The sequence below is a fragment of the Hemitrygon akajei genome, chromosome 6 (assembly GCF_048418815.1).
Source record: "Hemitrygon akajei chromosome 6, sHemAka1.3, whole genome shotgun sequence".
Classification (NCBI taxonomy): domain Eukaryota; kingdom Metazoa; phylum Chordata; class Chondrichthyes; order Myliobatiformes; family Dasyatidae; genus Hemitrygon; species Hemitrygon akajei.
In genome coordinates this window covers 67,938,708-67,955,226 of record NC_133129.1, presented here as the reverse complement: position 1 = coordinate 67,955,226, position 16,519 = coordinate 67,938,708, and the positions used below count along the sequence as shown (strand labels likewise).

Sequence of the window (16,519 nt, the reverse complement as noted above, 5' to 3'; positions counted from 1 at the left end):
GCCACACTCTCCCCCCATTAGTCAACTGATATGTCTATCAATTGAAATACAGTCAAATCCCCTCAATTGCCAATCAATTGTTTCTTCCAACATCAAATAGGTTTATAAAATTGTTCAAAAATACAATTGGACCAATACTTCTTTCAATATCCATATACCCATATATATTTTTCTCATTGCTGTTCTCCCAGTAGATATTGTTCTACAATTTCTAGACACTCTGGGTCCATCTTGGATGATTATTAGCCCAGAGCAAAGAGATGTTTGTATTTTTTATACAAATGGGCAAATTCAGAAATCTGAGGTGCAAAGGGACCTAGGAATCCTCATGCAGGTTTCCCTAAAGGTAACTTGCAGGTTAAGTCGGTGGTAAAGTAGGCAAATGCAATGTAATTCGAAAGGACTGGAATATAAAAGCAAGGATATAATGTTGAGGCTTTATAAGGCACTGGTCAGGCCACAGTTGGAGGATTGTGAGCTGTCTTGGACACGTTCTCAAAGAAAGGATGAGCTGGCATTGGAGAGAGTCCAGAAGTTCATGAGAATGAAAGGGTTAATGTATGAGAAATGTCTGATGACTTCAGGCCTGTACGCGCTGGAGTTTAGTAGAATGAGTGGGTGGTCTCATTGAAACCTATCAAATATTGAAAGGCCGAGACAGAGTAGATGTGGAGAGTCTATAGTAAGGGAGTCTAGGATCAGACAGCACAGCCTCAGAACAGAAGGATGTCCATGTAGAACAGAAATGAGAAGACTACCTTTAGCCAGTGGGTGGTGAATCTGAGTAATTCATTGCCACAAGTGGCTGTGAAAGCCAAGTCATTGGCTATATTTAAAGCAGTGGTTGATAGGTTCTTGATCAGTGAATATGTCAAAGGTTACAGGGAGAAGGCGGGAGTATGAAATTGAGTAGGATAATAAATCAGCCATGATGGAATGGCAGAGCAGACTCGATAGGCCATTTGGCCTAATTCTGCTCAAGTGTCTTACAGCCTTATATCATATCCGGATACTTCAAAAGGCAGAAACAGTGGGTAGGTGGAAAGTAAGAAACCAAATATTAAATTTAGCACATTTGGACTGGTCATTCCAGTACTTTATATTTTTGTTCCTGGTAGTATGGCCCCTGGAACTGGATTGCTTTTTCTCAAAAGGTTCTCCTAGATTTTCAGGAACTTCAGTTAAATTCCAGAGCCCTGTTGAGAACAAAAGCATTAGCAGGTATTTAATATAACATAGATGTAGCCGTTGGATTGTTTGTCAAGGTGCTGAGTGGACTGGGAGATAAAACCTCTAGGAGCAGAGCGTGTAACACAGAAGCTAGAGGAAACCACTCAGCTCCACAGGTCTGTTCCACTGTCAATGATCCGTGATCTGTCTTCACTTCACATCCTTCCCACATCTGTTTGTTTGTCCTCGGTCTAATGTTTCTATTTGCACCTCTTAAGGTGGTGGAGCGCTGGTGCTGGGACAGGAGCAGGATCAAAGAGGGGAAGGTTTCAACCCTGCAGAGTCTTTTGTTGGCTCAATGAGCCAGCTGAATATTTGGGATTATGATCTGACGCCAGAACAGGTAAGTGTGCTCCGTTGCCACATTTGAAAGTACTTACATTGCTATAGCACTTTTCACCTCAAGGTGCTCCAAAATTCCAGAACCAACAAAGTATTTCTAAGGTACACGGCTAAATATGAAGACAATCTTTTGCTTAAATTTAAAGATGATAGTGATCAGATGTTCTGTTTTGTTGATTTTTTTGAGAGGTAGGCATTGGCCCAGAATGACACAGCAAAAGAGGGAAACGTATGATGGTGAAAGACATAGAAGGAGTGTGTTGATATGGATGAGATGAAGAAGGATAGGAGGAAGAAGACCATTTTGGATTTGTTGGGCTAAATGTACCATTTAATGTATTTAATTCCTTGTAACTCTGTGTTACGGCAGCCTCCAGAGTGAAAGAGGTTAGAAGACCATTTTCCAGAAATTAGAGGCTCCTGTATTCAGGAACTAAACATTGTTCATGATAATCCAAAAAGTGTTTTGTCTCTGTGCCCACCTCAAGTCAAGTAGCCAAAGAACAAAAATGCCATGCACTATTGAATAGGCTGTGCACGTTTGAAGCATTTCCTTCAAGTATCACAGATCAAGTGAAGGGAATGATGGCAAAGCTGAGATGTCAGTAGGGAGCGCTCACAATGAGGAGGTTCAAGGACAAATGATCTTACAAGTGGTGTGGTCAATGGTCACTCTAGATTAGCTTGGATGAACTTAAGACAGTAATTGAATTGGGTGAAAATATGCTCGGGACTTATTCAGGTGGTGACAAACCAGGCAGTTATCTGGGTGGATATAACAGGAGATTTAATTGTGAAAACAGCTTGAGAGGTTTCGATAGGTGAAATAACTTGCAGAACAGTGGTAAAAATAATTGGAATGAGCTGTTTAACCAGGTGTAGTTTACTAGGTATAATAAATGACTGACTGAAGAAAAGAAATTGATTTTGTTTGTCCAATTCTCAGATAAAACTACTGGCCACTGCCTGCCCCAAAGACCTTAACAAGGGCAATGTCTTGGCCTGGCCTGACTTTCTATCAGGAATCGTGGGCAGAGTGAAGAAAGATTCCAGAAGTATTTTCTGTGCAGGTAACTTCCCACATTACTCATGTAACAGCCTTGTTTGTCTTTCATACAAAGGATTAAAACCTCTCCGTCTAACCCCACCCTTTCTACTAGCCCCAGTTTTTTCAATGCTAAGCTAATTCCTAAATAATCATTCAGGAAAAAAAACACTCTTTTCTATTTCCTTGTAGCTAAGGTAACCTAAATAAGCAACAAATGTATTTACTTATATTTAACTTCATTTAGACTGTCCTGTGCTAAAAGGATCTCAGTCAAGTCTCCAGGTGTCAAGTACTGACTTGAGACCAGGGACAAGGGTTGAACTGTCCTGTGAACGTGGCTACAATCTTATTGGCGACCGTGTGCTGCACTGTCAGAACCTGGGAGCTTGGAGCTATCCAATACCCTACTGTGAAAGTAAGTTGTCATCCATTTCATTTGTACACTAATGACGGGCCCAGTGGTACAATTAATAGAGCTGCTGCCTCGTTTCATTGTTAAACTCAGTTGCTGTCTGTGTGGAGTTTGCACATTTTCCCTTTGCCAGTATGGGTTTTTCTTGGTTTCCTCCCAAATCCCAAAGACATATGAATTGTGGGGATAATGAGCCTCTGTAAATTGTCCCTGGTATGTATATAAATAGTAGAGGCTGTAGGAGGGGGGAGGTGTTTGATGGGAGTGTGAATAAACTAGATTACAGGGAAAATTAATGAGGAATGGAATTGCTCTGTAAGTTGGCAAAGACAGAAATATGAAAATCCTGATGAATATGGTAACTCTAAATGTGAATGTAATACCCAATGGAAAGCTCGGAAATAAATGGAATAGTTGAAAATTCAGTCCAGCCCACTTCAACCATCTATTCCAAACCATGACCTCCATAAAAAGGAAGGCCAAGGACAGGAGGAACTTGGGAATATCGTCATCTGAGGGTTTCACCTCCCAGGTCGCATTCTGACATGGATATAAAGCACCAGTCCTCTCAACACCACTGGATGTGTATATTGGAGCTCCCTCTCCAAGAGTATCACGGAACCAACATTCTCCAGAAGGACCACAACAGTCCAAGAAAGGAACTTCCCAAGGGCAGCTAGGCATGGCCAATAAATGTCCACATCCCAAAAAAGAATAACTTAGAAATACGTTTGTCTGACATCCGGTGTTTAATGGGCAAATTTCTCCCCAAGCTAAATATGAGAAATAATTAAAATTGGTCCTCTCTTATTCTGTGTTCTCCAGACACTGAGTCATTGTTCTCCTTATAGGAACCTGAGGCATATCATTCACACCCATGATGCCATTTTTGGCCCTAGGCTGACCACCAAACCACATATGGAATTACTTCTACCTTTATAACTTATGTTAATCCTCATCCATCCCTTTGCAATGTCTTATCTAGACTATTAGAATGCACTTCTAGCTGCTAACTTGGATAGACATCTTGCACTACCTTGTTTTGACTTTCCTGAACTTGATATGTAGAGCAGGAATGTGACTTTCCATTTTCACTTTGTATGTGTTTTCCAGGGATTAACTGTGGAGTGCCACCAGCCCTTGACAATGGGAGCTTTACTGCTGAGAACTATCTTTTCGGCAGTACTGTGTCCTACCAGTGCAACAATGGTTACTACCTGCTAGGAGATTACAAACTACTCTGTGCCAGCGATGGAAACTGGTCTGGTGTTGTGCCTGTCTGCCTTGGTATGTGCGAAATCATTACATCTCAAAAGATGACTAAACTGAAAGCAAGGACCAAATATGATCACTTAAAATAAATTGAAATGTGACTTACAAAAAAGATGAACATTGAACAGTTCATTAAACAACCTCAGAAAATCCTTTGTTATGGACAATGAACAGCATTTGAGATTTTCTTGGTAATTTTCTAGCCAATTTACATCCAGTAAACTCGCACAGAGCAAAGGGACAATGATGTGATAATCTGTTTGAACACTCTTAGTTGAAAAATATAGGCCTCAACACCTTAGAAAGGACTTCCCTACTTGGATTTAGAAAAGGCATTCTCTCAATCCACCATATTGAGAAGTTGGGGCTTCATTTTAAAGTCTCAACAGAGAAATGGTATCGTATTCTCTCAATATTACAAAGGGAACATTAGGTTTGGTTTGTGATTCCAATATCAGTTGTGGCTTATTGTGTTACACTCTTGACTCTGCCTAAAATCCAAAACAAAGCCTTGAGCACTGAAACCTAAATTGGTATTCAAATGTATTAAGGGTATTATGGATATGAGCATAAGAAATAGGAGCAGGTGTAGGTCCTGAGTATGGCTCCTTAATCCTGATCTGCCAATCAATAAGTTCATGGCTGTTAGATGTTGGCGTTAGCTCCACTTTACTTCCTGTTCCCTGTACATATTGATATGCCTATCCAAAAAAATCTGCTGTCACTAATCTATTATTTATACAATGATTCATCTCATGATGCACTTAGGTAAAGAACTCCATAGAGCAATGACTATCTGAGCTAGGAAATTCTTCAAGTCCACCTTCAAAAGGTAATTCCACGTGCTAGAGCTCTGCTCTCGGTTCTCGATTCCCCACAGCAGGGTTCCTCTCAGAATCCTGATGCAGGGATTTGACTGGAAATATTGACATTTCCTTTTTTCTTTACACATTCCTGGGGGAGAAAAATCCACTGTCATTGCAGAAATCACACTAGAAATCCTTCTCTGAACTGCCTCTAATGCAAGTAATGAAACTGAAACTGTATGTAGTACTCCAAGTTTGGTCATGCCATCACCTTGCAGAGTTGAAATAAGACTTCTATTCTCTATCCTCTGTGTACTAAAGGCCAGCATTCCAGTTATTTTCTGAACTACTTGCGATACCTGCATTTTAACTTCTCTATGTCATATACAAGGACACTCTCTGTCACTTTTCTGTACCATTCAGTAGTCTCACTTCATGGAAACAATATTTGATTTTCTGTTCTCCCTACCAAAGTGGGAGAACTTACCTCCATCTGCCAAATGTCTGGAATTGGAATTTGTTGATTATTATCAAAGGAACCGAGATGCAGAGAAAAGCTTGTCTGGCATACTGTTCATACATGTATTAACAGGATGCAGAACGAAGTGTGACAGATACAGAGGGAGTGCAGTGCTGGTGGACAATAAGGTGCAAGATCACAAGGAGGCATATTGTGAGACCATGAGTCCATCTTATCATACCAGGGAACCATTCTTGTCGCAGTGGGGTAGAAGCTGTTGTTGAGCCAGGTGGCATGTGCTTGCAGACATTTGTACCTACTGCCCGGTAGGATAGGGGACAGGGGTTTGCCACACTTAACCTATCCATATCTTTTGCATATTCTTTGTATTCTCCTGATAGCAAGCTTTTCTAGTCACTTTTGTATCATCAATATTTATGGCTGCAGTACATTCAGTCCTTTCAACTAAATCATGAGTCTAGATTAGAAATTATTGAGCTCCCAACATCTCACTAGTTACAGTCTGACAACTGGAAAATGGCCCATTTTCTGTTAGTTCGACAATCCTCCATCCTTTCTAATAGCTCTTAACTTGTTTAGTGACCTTTAAATGATACCTTACGGACGGCCTTCTGGAAATCCAAACAACTACAATCTACTGGTTCATCCATTTCCACACTACTTATTTAAAGAGTCTTAAAGAACTCCTTAAAAAATATCAACCATACACGAGAAGGGAATGCTCATCTATAAAATCCGTTTGGTAGACCTTTCATGAACAATCAGGAAGCTATTTGCGAGTCTTCAGCTTTACTAACTTCTGTTAAAAAATTTCCTGGATGTAAACTTGCAGGGATTATTTTGCCATCACCATTTCTTTCTGTTGACTTTAATTCCTACAAAAGGCAGAAGAAGATTGTGCTCTGCAGACTGTAACATCAGCTGGTGGCGCTTCAGTTCATCCAAACACACTAACTGGGAGGATTGAGTGTACAGGTTTCTTTCCTTGAGAACAAAGAAGGTTGAAAGCAAGAAGAATCCAGGTCTTTAAGATGAGTGAGGGCTTGGATAGGGCAGAGATGGAAAATATTGAACATATGTCATTTTGTAGTCAAGGCCAGAACCTGGGGGTTATCAAAGCTAAAAACTTTAATGAGGAATTTGGAGGAACTTCCTTATCCAGAGAGTGAATTCACTTCCATTGGCAGTGGCTGGGGTGAGTAGCTAAGATACAGTAAGGAACACTAGAGGGAGAATGAATAAAAGGAAGTGAGATGAGGAATGATCACCTCATGCAGCAGCTGGGTCAATGCTGTAAAACCTTTGTTATGTTGTGTAAATTCACTACTTTGTTGGGGATGTTCTGACTAAGAAATTGGTGCTGTGCAAACTTCCTTTAACATCCAATCTACACAATCTTTCAGATCACTGATAAGTTGATTTGTCTATTTTTAAGGCAAATTGGTACGCCCTGGTGTGAGTATAGGCTTATTCCTGTACTAAGAACACTGGTACTTCTTGCAAGCCTGTATTTTAAACAGAACGTATGATTAAAACAGTACATTTCTTTGGATTTTGGAAACTTTTATGTCACAACATGTAAATTACATTTGTTATCTATCTCTGTTGCACTTTGTGTTCATTTCATATCCTTGCTCTCAGTTGCTAAGTGTCAATGTTCTCTGCTTCCAGATTTTGATGAATGCGCACTTGGGTCAGACTGTGATAAAAGGTCCGACTGTATTAACACCATTGGATCTTACACCTGCACCTGCAGGCCACCGTACACTGGCAATGGAAAAAATTGCACTGGTATAGTTGTTACATATGTGGACAGATTTTCTTGAGACAACTGTGAAAAGTAGATGGGGGTGGAGGATTTGTGGCGGGGAGGTAAAGAGACCTGTACAAACATTAGTAAGCCAGCTGAGGTTAACTTTTGAGGTCTGATCCCACGGTTTATTAGCAAATTTAATAAACTTGGTTCAGTAACACCAGAAAAACCTGATGTTTCTATATATGCTAATTATTTTTATTTGAATTCATTTATTTACTTAGAGATACAGCACTGTAACAGGCCCTTCTGACCTAACACATGTAACCAATTAACCTATTAACCCATATGTCTTTGGAATGATGGAGGGACAGCAGAGCACCCAGAGCACTATGTAGTCATGGGGACAATGTACAGACAGCGGCAGGAATTGAACCCCTGGTCGCTGGTACTGTAAAGCGTTATGCTAACCGTTCTGCTACCGTGCTGCATGCACAAAGGAGTAACTTATTTCCTTAAAACATCAAGGAAAGATAAATAAACTTATTCTCCACACAGTCTGTTTTGGTTGATGAGATTAAAGATTAAAGCACATGAGTTAATTAGTTATAATATGATCACTATCATAGATACTGTAACTATTTAATGAAACCCACAATATTTATTCAAAGTTAGTAATCCATGTACTGGAAATATGCTTTGTGCTGAAAATTTGTAATGATTTCTTATTTTATTTTAACTATACTGAGAATATTTAATCCCATCTGAAATTGCTTCAATATATAGGGTAGGGACGACGTAGAACTGGTTCCCACAGGGAGAGTTGAAGTGATTAGCAGAGAGCGTTATGAGAAATCTGGAAGGTCTTACTGATAGTGTGAATGAAAAAGGGCAGGGACAGGCTGATGACCAACTGGCTTTCTAAACCACTCTAATCCATGTGGAAAGATAAATCCCTCTGCTTTCCTCCACGTACTATTGCTCAGATCCAATCCAGTGTGAAGACCTTGGGAGACCTATTCATGGACTGGCTGAGGGTGATGTGCACTTTGTTGGTGGTCAGGTGACTTTCTCTTGTGAAGAAGGCTACCAGCTGAATGGGACAGCAAATGTCACATGTCTGGAGAATGGGCAGTGGAGCGATGCGGTGCCACACTGCCAAGGTAGACAACACAAGTCAAAATTTGTTAAATATGAACACACTGGGACTCTTCATTTAGAACATATATTGGGGATGGTGATAACATTAAGAAGAGTTTTGATTCCTTTTTGGTGGAGTGGTGATGTTTCCACTTTAAGGAAGCCCACATTCGGAGTCATAAATACAAGTTAAACTTTGGAAAAAATTTCCAGAGAAACTGTATCAACCAGGTTCAGCGTCTCTTTCTTCAGGCCTGGTTGTTTCTTGGGGAACTGAGTTTTGAGGGATGGTGTGGGGAATTATTGGAGAGAATGTCAAACCAAGATGGCGACATGTTTGGTACCCGTGCTGCTCCGATTGTCTATCTGTTGAAGCCAATTGAATAAAGGGCAGTGTAAAAAGAACTCCTAATGCTCATTTCACAACTTTCATTCATTCCATCACTTCCACCATCGTCTTCTTTCATTTCTACATGTCTACATCTACATGGTATTGTGACACTGCCATTCTTTATGTGATTGTCAGTTTACAGCTATGTTATCTGTCTTTCCCAGCTCGATCCTGTGGCATGCCTGATATCCCAGCAAATGGTACGATTGAAGGCAGTGACTTCACCTATGGTATGAAGGTGGTGTACAGGTACAAAAAGGTCTTACAAACTGGATTTCATTCCTTTGCTCCCTCCCTCCCCTTCTTGCCCTAGGTCAAATGGAAAATAGAGGGGTCCAGCTGAGAAATAACCCTACAAAGCACAAAGACAAATGGCTGTGGTTGTTGGAGACCAATCATCTCCAGCTCATCATTTAAGGAGATCGCTTGGGGCAACATTCAGGATCTAGTCCTATTTCACCAATGTCTTCCCTCCCTTTCATCTACCCAGGAAGTTGGTTTTGATACTTGCTTAGATAATTATGTATTAAATCTAAGGCCTTAAGTGAGCCTTTTGCTAGAATTGAATGTTAGCATTTAATCTCACTGCAGAATCAGTTTTAATACCATTGGCATATGTCGTGAATTAGTTGTACAGGACAAGTATGTTCCGGTCAGAAGGAAGGACAAGAATGACAAGGTAAGAGAACCTTGGATGTTGAGGGAGGTGATGAATTTAGCCAAGAAAAGCAGGAAAAGTATGTAAAACTTAGGAAGCTAGAATCAAACAGAATCCTTGAAGATTAGAAAGAAGCCTGAAAAAAGCTCAAGAAGGGAATTGGGAAAGCCAGGAGGGGTTATGAAAAATCCTTAGCAAGTAGGATTAAGAGAATTCCAAGCATCGTATACATACATTACGAGCAAGAGAATAATTAGGGAGTGTGAGAACCACTCAGGGATGAAAGGGAGAACATTTTCTTGGATGTGGAGGACGTGGGTGTGGTCCTTAATGAGTACTTCACATTAACATTACCAAGCAGAAGGAGGTGGAGGATAGGGAGATCATTGCTGAACAGATTGATATGCCAGGGCACTTCAAGGCAAAAGAGGAGGTAGTGTTGGGTCTCTTAAAGAGTATTAAGATGGATAAGACCCCCAGGACCTGATGGGATATACCCAGATTATTGAGTGAGGTAAAAGAAGAGATTGCTGGGGCTTTGACATTCTTCACATGCATGAAGAGTAAAAATCTTTACATTACGTCTCCATCTAAATATGCAATGTGCAATCTTAGTAATTTATAATAATTTGTAAAAAAATAGAACAGTCAATGTAACATAGAATACACTCAAATCAGCGTGAGTTCATCAGTCTGATGGCCTGCTGGAAGAAGCTGTCCCGGAGCCTGTTGGTCCTGGCTTTTATGCTGCTGTACCGTTTCCTGGATGGTAGCTGCTGGAATAGATTGTGGTTGGGATGACTTGAGTCCCCAGTGATCCCACGGGACCTTTTTACACACCTTTTTAAATGTCCTGAATCATGGGAACTTCACAACTACTGCTGCATTGGGCTGGCCGCACCACTCTCTGCAGAGTCCTGCGATTAAGGGAGGTACAGTTCCCATACCAGGCAGTGATGCAGCCAGTCAGGATGCTCTCAATTATGCCCCTGTAGAAAGTTTTTATGATTTGGGGGCCCATATCAAACTTCCTCAACTGTCTGAGGTGAAAGAGGTGCTGTTGTACCTTTTTCACCACACAGCTGGTGTGTACAGACCACATGAGGTCCTCGGTGATGTGGATGCTGAGGAACTTGAAGCTATTTACCCACTCAATCCAGATCCATTGATTTCGATAGGGGTTAGCCCGTCTCCATTCCTCCTGTAACCCACAACCAGCTCCTTTGTTTTTGCAATATTGAGGGAGAGGTTGTTTTCTTGATGCCACTGTGTCAGAGAGATGACTTCTTCCCTGTAGGCCACCTTGTTATTGTTTGAGATAAGGCCAATCAATGTAGTGTCATTGGCAAATTTAATTAGCAGATTGGAGCTGTGGGTGGCGATACAGTCATGGGTATACAGGGAGTAAAGGAGGAGACTCAGTACGCAGCCCTGAGGGGCTCCTGTATTGAGAGTCAAAGAGTTGGAGCTCACTCTTACAACCTGCTGGTGATATGACAGGAAGTCCAGGATCCAGCTGCACAAGACACATGTGAGGCTGCTTACCAAGTTCATGGTATTACAGGAGAGCTACTGGCATGGTTAGAGCTTTGGCTGATGGGCAGAGGGCCGCAAATGGGAATAAAAGGATCCTTTTCCAGTTGGCAGCCTGTGACCACTATGGTGTTCTGCAGGGGTCGGTGTTGGGACCATTTCTTTTTATGCTATGTATCAATAATTTAGATAATGGAATAGATGGTTTTGTTGCCAAGTTTGCAGATGATACGAAGATTGGTGGAGGGGCAGACAGTGTTGAGGTAACAGGTAGGCTGCAGAAGGACAGACAGATTATGAGAATGGGCAAGAGAGTGGCAAATGAAATACAATGTTGGAAAATGCATGGTCATGCACTTTGGTAGAAGAAATAAGTGTGCAGACAGTTTTTTTCTAAATAGAGAGAAAATCCAAAAATCTGAGATGCAAAGGGACTTGTGAGTCTTTGTGCAGAACACCCTAAAGGTTAACGTACAGGCGGAGTTAGTGAGGAAGGCAAATGCAATGTTAGCATTCATTTCAAAAGGTCTACAATACAAGAGCAAGAGTGTGCTGCTGAGGCTTTATAAGATACTGGTGAGGCCTCACCTTGAGTATTGTGAACAGTTTTGGGTTCCTCATTGAAGAAAAGATGTGCTGGCATTGGAGAGGGTTCAGAGGAGGTTCACAGGGATGATTCCAGGAATGAAAGGGTTATCATTTGAGGAACGTTTGATAGCTCTGGGTCTGTACTCACCGGAATTTGCCATTTATAACATGTGGAAGTCCACTCTTGTTTGCCAAGACATGTTAACTTTACCTTTGGTCTTAGAACCATTATCTCACTTGCAAACATTATGAGAGTGTTGAATTTGCAACCATGACCTCACTTGCAAACCACATGTTACAGTGACTAGGACATATGCATTTAAGAAGGATCTAGTTAAATAGATGAGGGTTAGGATACAGGATATCTCCTGTAATCTTATACAGGAGATAAGTAATATCATAAAGATCTTTTGAGTTTTACAGTTCTATGCCATTTTATATAATGCTTACCAAAAATGTTTTTTTCTCTTCTTTCCTACCAAAAGATTAAATACTACTTTTCTCCCTTTTTATAGTTGCGATAAGGGATATGTGTTGTCTGGAGCAGCAGAAATCTCTTGTTTAGCTAATGGTAGTTGGAGTCATGAAACACCTACTTGTGAGCCTCTGATGTGCCCTACTCCTCAGGATACAGACAACGGTAGAAATGTCATGAATGGGATTACATACCGCTCCACCGTTACATACATCTGCAACAGTGGATATCAGTAAGTCAGCCCATAAATAGTAATCTATAACATTGCTCATTATCACCACAGAATTTAACTTCCTCCAATATCTCAAAGTCAGTTCTTGGCTCTCGCTTATTATCTGTCAGCCGTCGCTAACTCTGTCATAAGCTGTGGAATTCCTTCCTTCCAGAACACCCATTTCTTCCATTTTATTGGTGCTCCTGAAAACTCAACGCTTTGTCCCAGCTTTTGGTTACCTCTCTAATATCACCAGAAATAAAAACAGAAAGTGCTGGAAATATTCATCATTTTGGCAGAGCAAATGAAGAGCAGAATAGACCACGCTTTGATCACCACTTTGTGCCACTGAGCATCACCAGCAACTTACGTTTTTATTTCAGATTTCTAACACATGTTGAATTTTACTTTTGTATGGCTTGATATCAAATTTTGTCTATAAATCAACCTGTGGAATGCTTTGAGATGTTTTTAGCATGCTAAATGTGATTAAAAATACAGCTTTTCTTGTACTTGTTCTGAACTTCTTCTGCCTCCTTTCCAGTCCTGATGAATGGTCTCGGTCTGAAAGGTTGACTGTTTATTTCCTTTGCATAGATGCTGCTTGACCCGCTGAGTTCCTGGAGCATTTTGTCCTTGTTTCTCCATTGGTTTTCGGCCATCTCAAAGGCATCAGTGGAGCTTCCAGATGCATTTCTTTGTGATTCTGTTTGCTGACCTGTATTGTCTTCTAGTCTGGTAGTGCCTCAATTTAAAAACATTCTCCGCCTGGATTTTCGGTCTCTTTCTGGTTTCTCACATCCCTTTTGTTCTAATCTTTCATTTCTCCTCAATCTCAGAATTTCTTGTAGTTTTCATTGATCTGTTATTGGCAGCTCTTCCTTTCGTTCTGTAGGCCTTAAGCTTGGGAATTCCCTTTATGAGCAGCTTCATGTTTTTAACCACCTTCTTAAAATCTTCTTGTCATATGTCCTTTGTGGTCCTGGTCAAATGTCGTTTGGTGCCCCAGTGCCATTGGAGATAGCTTATTACCTTCTAAAGAGGCTACAGTTTCGCATGTTTCAGAAATATTTGGAGAACTGATGTATTATGTTATTACCTGCTTTTTGAATCACTAAAGGCTCAAAGGACCAGATACTTTAATCTGCAACAGCACTGGCCAATGGAATGACACCCCACCAGTATGCGAGATCATATCCTGTGGGCCCCCTCCATCACTTCCCAATGCCAATGTTGTTGGAGACAAATTCACCTTTGGAAGCATCATTTCCTACAGCTGCAAAGAAGGGTAGGACCAATATCTTTTTCTATATATTTTATTTAAGAAAATCTGTATCAGAAGGACTAGCAACTAGCAGCATAGGAACAGATGACCATTCAGCCAATCAAGCTTCCACTTTGGTACTCTGGGATAGACAGCATTGGCAGTGATGCCCACATTTCATGAGAGAACAGAAGTATTTTTAATTCCTAGTGAGTAAGTACACTGATTCTTCCTGAAAGATAGTTAGGATATTATCATGAATAACTTTCAAATTGCTGCTTATCTAAATAAGCATTGGAAGGAGGAGTTTGCATTTACAGAGCGTCTCAAGATCTCAGAAACAAAAGTTCATAAACACTGAACCATAGATGATACTATAACTATAATGAGGTTTCTGTTTTACATAGGTGAATAAATTCCTGGGGTAAAAAGCTGGGTTGGTGTGAAAATAGTCCTAATGCACAGAAGAGCAATTTGAACCCATCTCCCAGTCTCCCAGGCAGTTTACCCCTGAGCTTCCAAGAGGATTTTAAAACTCCCTCTAGCATAAAACTGCCCCAGATGTTGTCAACAATCACGTGAGCACAATCAGATTCACCTCCAATGTAATTTGCAGTCTCTCTGCTCTGAAAAACAGGAGTTTTGCTTTTACTAACTTGGTTCTGAAACTACACTATTTACCGAAACATCACTCAGGCTGCGTTCTTCATCCTGACTGAGATCTGTGGCCTTTAGAACATGTTATCCTATTTTGCCAGTGAAGTTCCAACTCATAGTTGTCCTCAGCTTCCTGGGCTCAGGAGCAGGCAGATCAAGTTCCAGACTTTTGTAATGATCTGCGAGCTCCGGCTGTTATTGCACCATATGATCTTTAAGCAGTTTGCTCTCCAGAGTGCTGTCTGTAGTGTATATTGGTGTGGTAAACTATGTATACCTGTCTGGACACGCCCCTCTGCTGACTGCTCCTGTGGCTCCTCCCACAGACCCCTGTATAAAGGCGATTGGGGCACTGCTCCTCCCTCAGTCTCCGAGATGTTGTGCTCCCTTTTGCTGCTAATAAAAGCCTATCGTTCACTTCCAGTCTCCGAGAGTTATTGATGGTGCATCAATTGGCTTGTTACATGAGGCTGCCCAGGTAGCAGCCGCAAAGTCAGGTGCTGGCAATTGTGAGAGTTTGCATTCTGTCTGAGACCTGAGACAGAGAGATCTGACAACGTCGTTCAAAGCACCTTGCAGTTGAAGATTCCAGTGTTCATGGGTGATGCACCATCAATAACTCTCGGAGATGGGAGGTGAACGATAGGCTTTTATTAGCAGCAAAAGGGAGCACGGCATCTCGGAGACTGAGGGGGGAGCAGTGCCCCAATCGCCTTTATACAGGGGTCTGTGGGAGGAGCCACAGGAGCAGTCAGCAGAGGGGCGTGTCCAGACAGGTATACATAGTTTACCACAATAGGACTTTTAGAAACTGTTCTGAAGGTGGCACCCTGATCTGAATTAATGCCATCAATATAAAGCAATGCCCATTGAAGTCTGTAAATCACTTGTTCTAATGTCTGACTTAATCTTCTCTCTGATTGTCTCTTTTTTGCTGTAGCTACATATTGCTCGGTGTGGAGACAAAGCAGTGCCTGGCCAGTGGAATGTGGAGCCACAGCACGATGCAGTGTGTCCCCCTGTCATGTGGCCCAGCTCCGGACATCGATCATGCGTTTCCTGAGACAGGCCACCAGCTCTTCGGGGACATTGCCATTTACTACTGCACAGATGGGTATAGCATCTCGGGCAACTCACAGCTGGTCTGCGACGCTTCCGGAGCATGGACCCCACCGGAAGGCAAAGCCGTGCCACACTGTGTGGCAGACTTCTGCAAGAAACCAACATTAGCACCGCATGCGATTCTGGAGACCATCGACAAAGAGAAGTTCCCAGCTGGCTCGCAGATCACGTACAAGTGTGAGGAAGGCTTCATGCTGAACACCACCACCACCATCGAATGTGTCCGTGGTGGCCTGTGGGAACCCTCTCCATTTAGTGTGCAGTGCATCCCCGTGCGCTGCGCAGAGCCGCCCGTCATTGAGCGAGGCCACGTGAGTGGGACCAACTACAGCTTCGGCGCCATCGTGGCCTACAGCTGCAACAAGGGCTTTTACGTCAAAGGCCACAAGAAGCGGGCGTGCCAGGCAGATGGAGAATGGAGTGGCCAGCTACCCAGCTGCCAGCCTGTCTCATGTGGAAAACCCCCTCATCTCACCAATGGACGTGTCGAAGTGAGTTTTAATGTTATAAGTATTCCCTCATTTGGGGAAACCATACAAATAACCAAGGGTTAAAAATAGGAAGTAGTGGAAACTATAGCACATACAGAGAACAGAAGTTAATGTTTGCGATTCTACTTAGCTTCATAGATGTTGCCTGATCTCTTACGCATTTCCACTTTTTTCTTTCTTTCTTTTCAAATCTTTTTATTAATTTTAAGAAAAACATAAGTGAAATATGAGTACAAAACATTTGAGAGTACACAATTAATAGTTTAAATAAACAATCAGATATGTATTAATCAATATATAAAGTCTCCCAAACTCATAGCATTAATGTAAAGGAATTAAGAAAAAGAGAAAAAAGAAAAAAAAAACAACCCCCAAAAAAACTAAGAGAACTTTAAAAAAAAACTAATAAAAAAAAACTAACCAACATGGGCAATTGCATAATGTTAAATACATACAGTAGTGCCGATAACTCCGAACCTCCATCCACACAATTAAGGATAGTAACAATAAGGTTCAGGATCAGACCATTTAATTCATATGAAAATGTTGGATAAATGGTCTCCAAGTTTCCTCAAATTTAACTGAAGAATCAAAAACCACACTTCTAATTTTTTCTAAACTCAAACAGGAAATAGTTTGAGA

The 16,519-nt window shown here is 41.4% G+C and overlaps 1 protein-coding gene across 1 annotated transcript in view; it reads left to right on the top strand.

The window, feature by feature from the left end:
- svep1 (sushi, von Willebrand factor type A, EGF and pentraxin domain containing 1) overlaps positions 1 to 16,519 on the top strand; it is a 289,678-nt gene that overhangs the window by 210,959 nt on the left and 62,200 nt on the right. The window contains exons 28-37 of the mRNA XM_073048583.1: positions 1,449 to 1,573; positions 2,519 to 2,642; positions 2,865 to 3,035; positions 4,146 to 4,319; positions 7,263 to 7,382; positions 8,331 to 8,507; positions 9,040 to 9,124; positions 12,170 to 12,361; positions 13,464 to 13,631; positions 15,205 to 15,877. Of these exons, the coding sequence (XP_072904684.1) occupies positions 1,449 to 1,573; positions 2,519 to 2,642; positions 2,865 to 3,035; positions 4,146 to 4,319; positions 7,263 to 7,382; positions 8,331 to 8,507; positions 9,040 to 9,124; positions 12,170 to 12,361; positions 13,464 to 13,631; positions 15,205 to 15,877 (2,009 nt within the window). The remainder of the gene's footprint in view (positions 1 to 1,448; positions 1,574 to 2,518; positions 2,643 to 2,864; positions 3,036 to 4,145; positions 4,320 to 7,262; positions 7,383 to 8,330; positions 8,508 to 9,039; positions 9,125 to 12,169; positions 12,362 to 13,463; positions 13,632 to 15,204; positions 15,878 to 16,519) is intronic.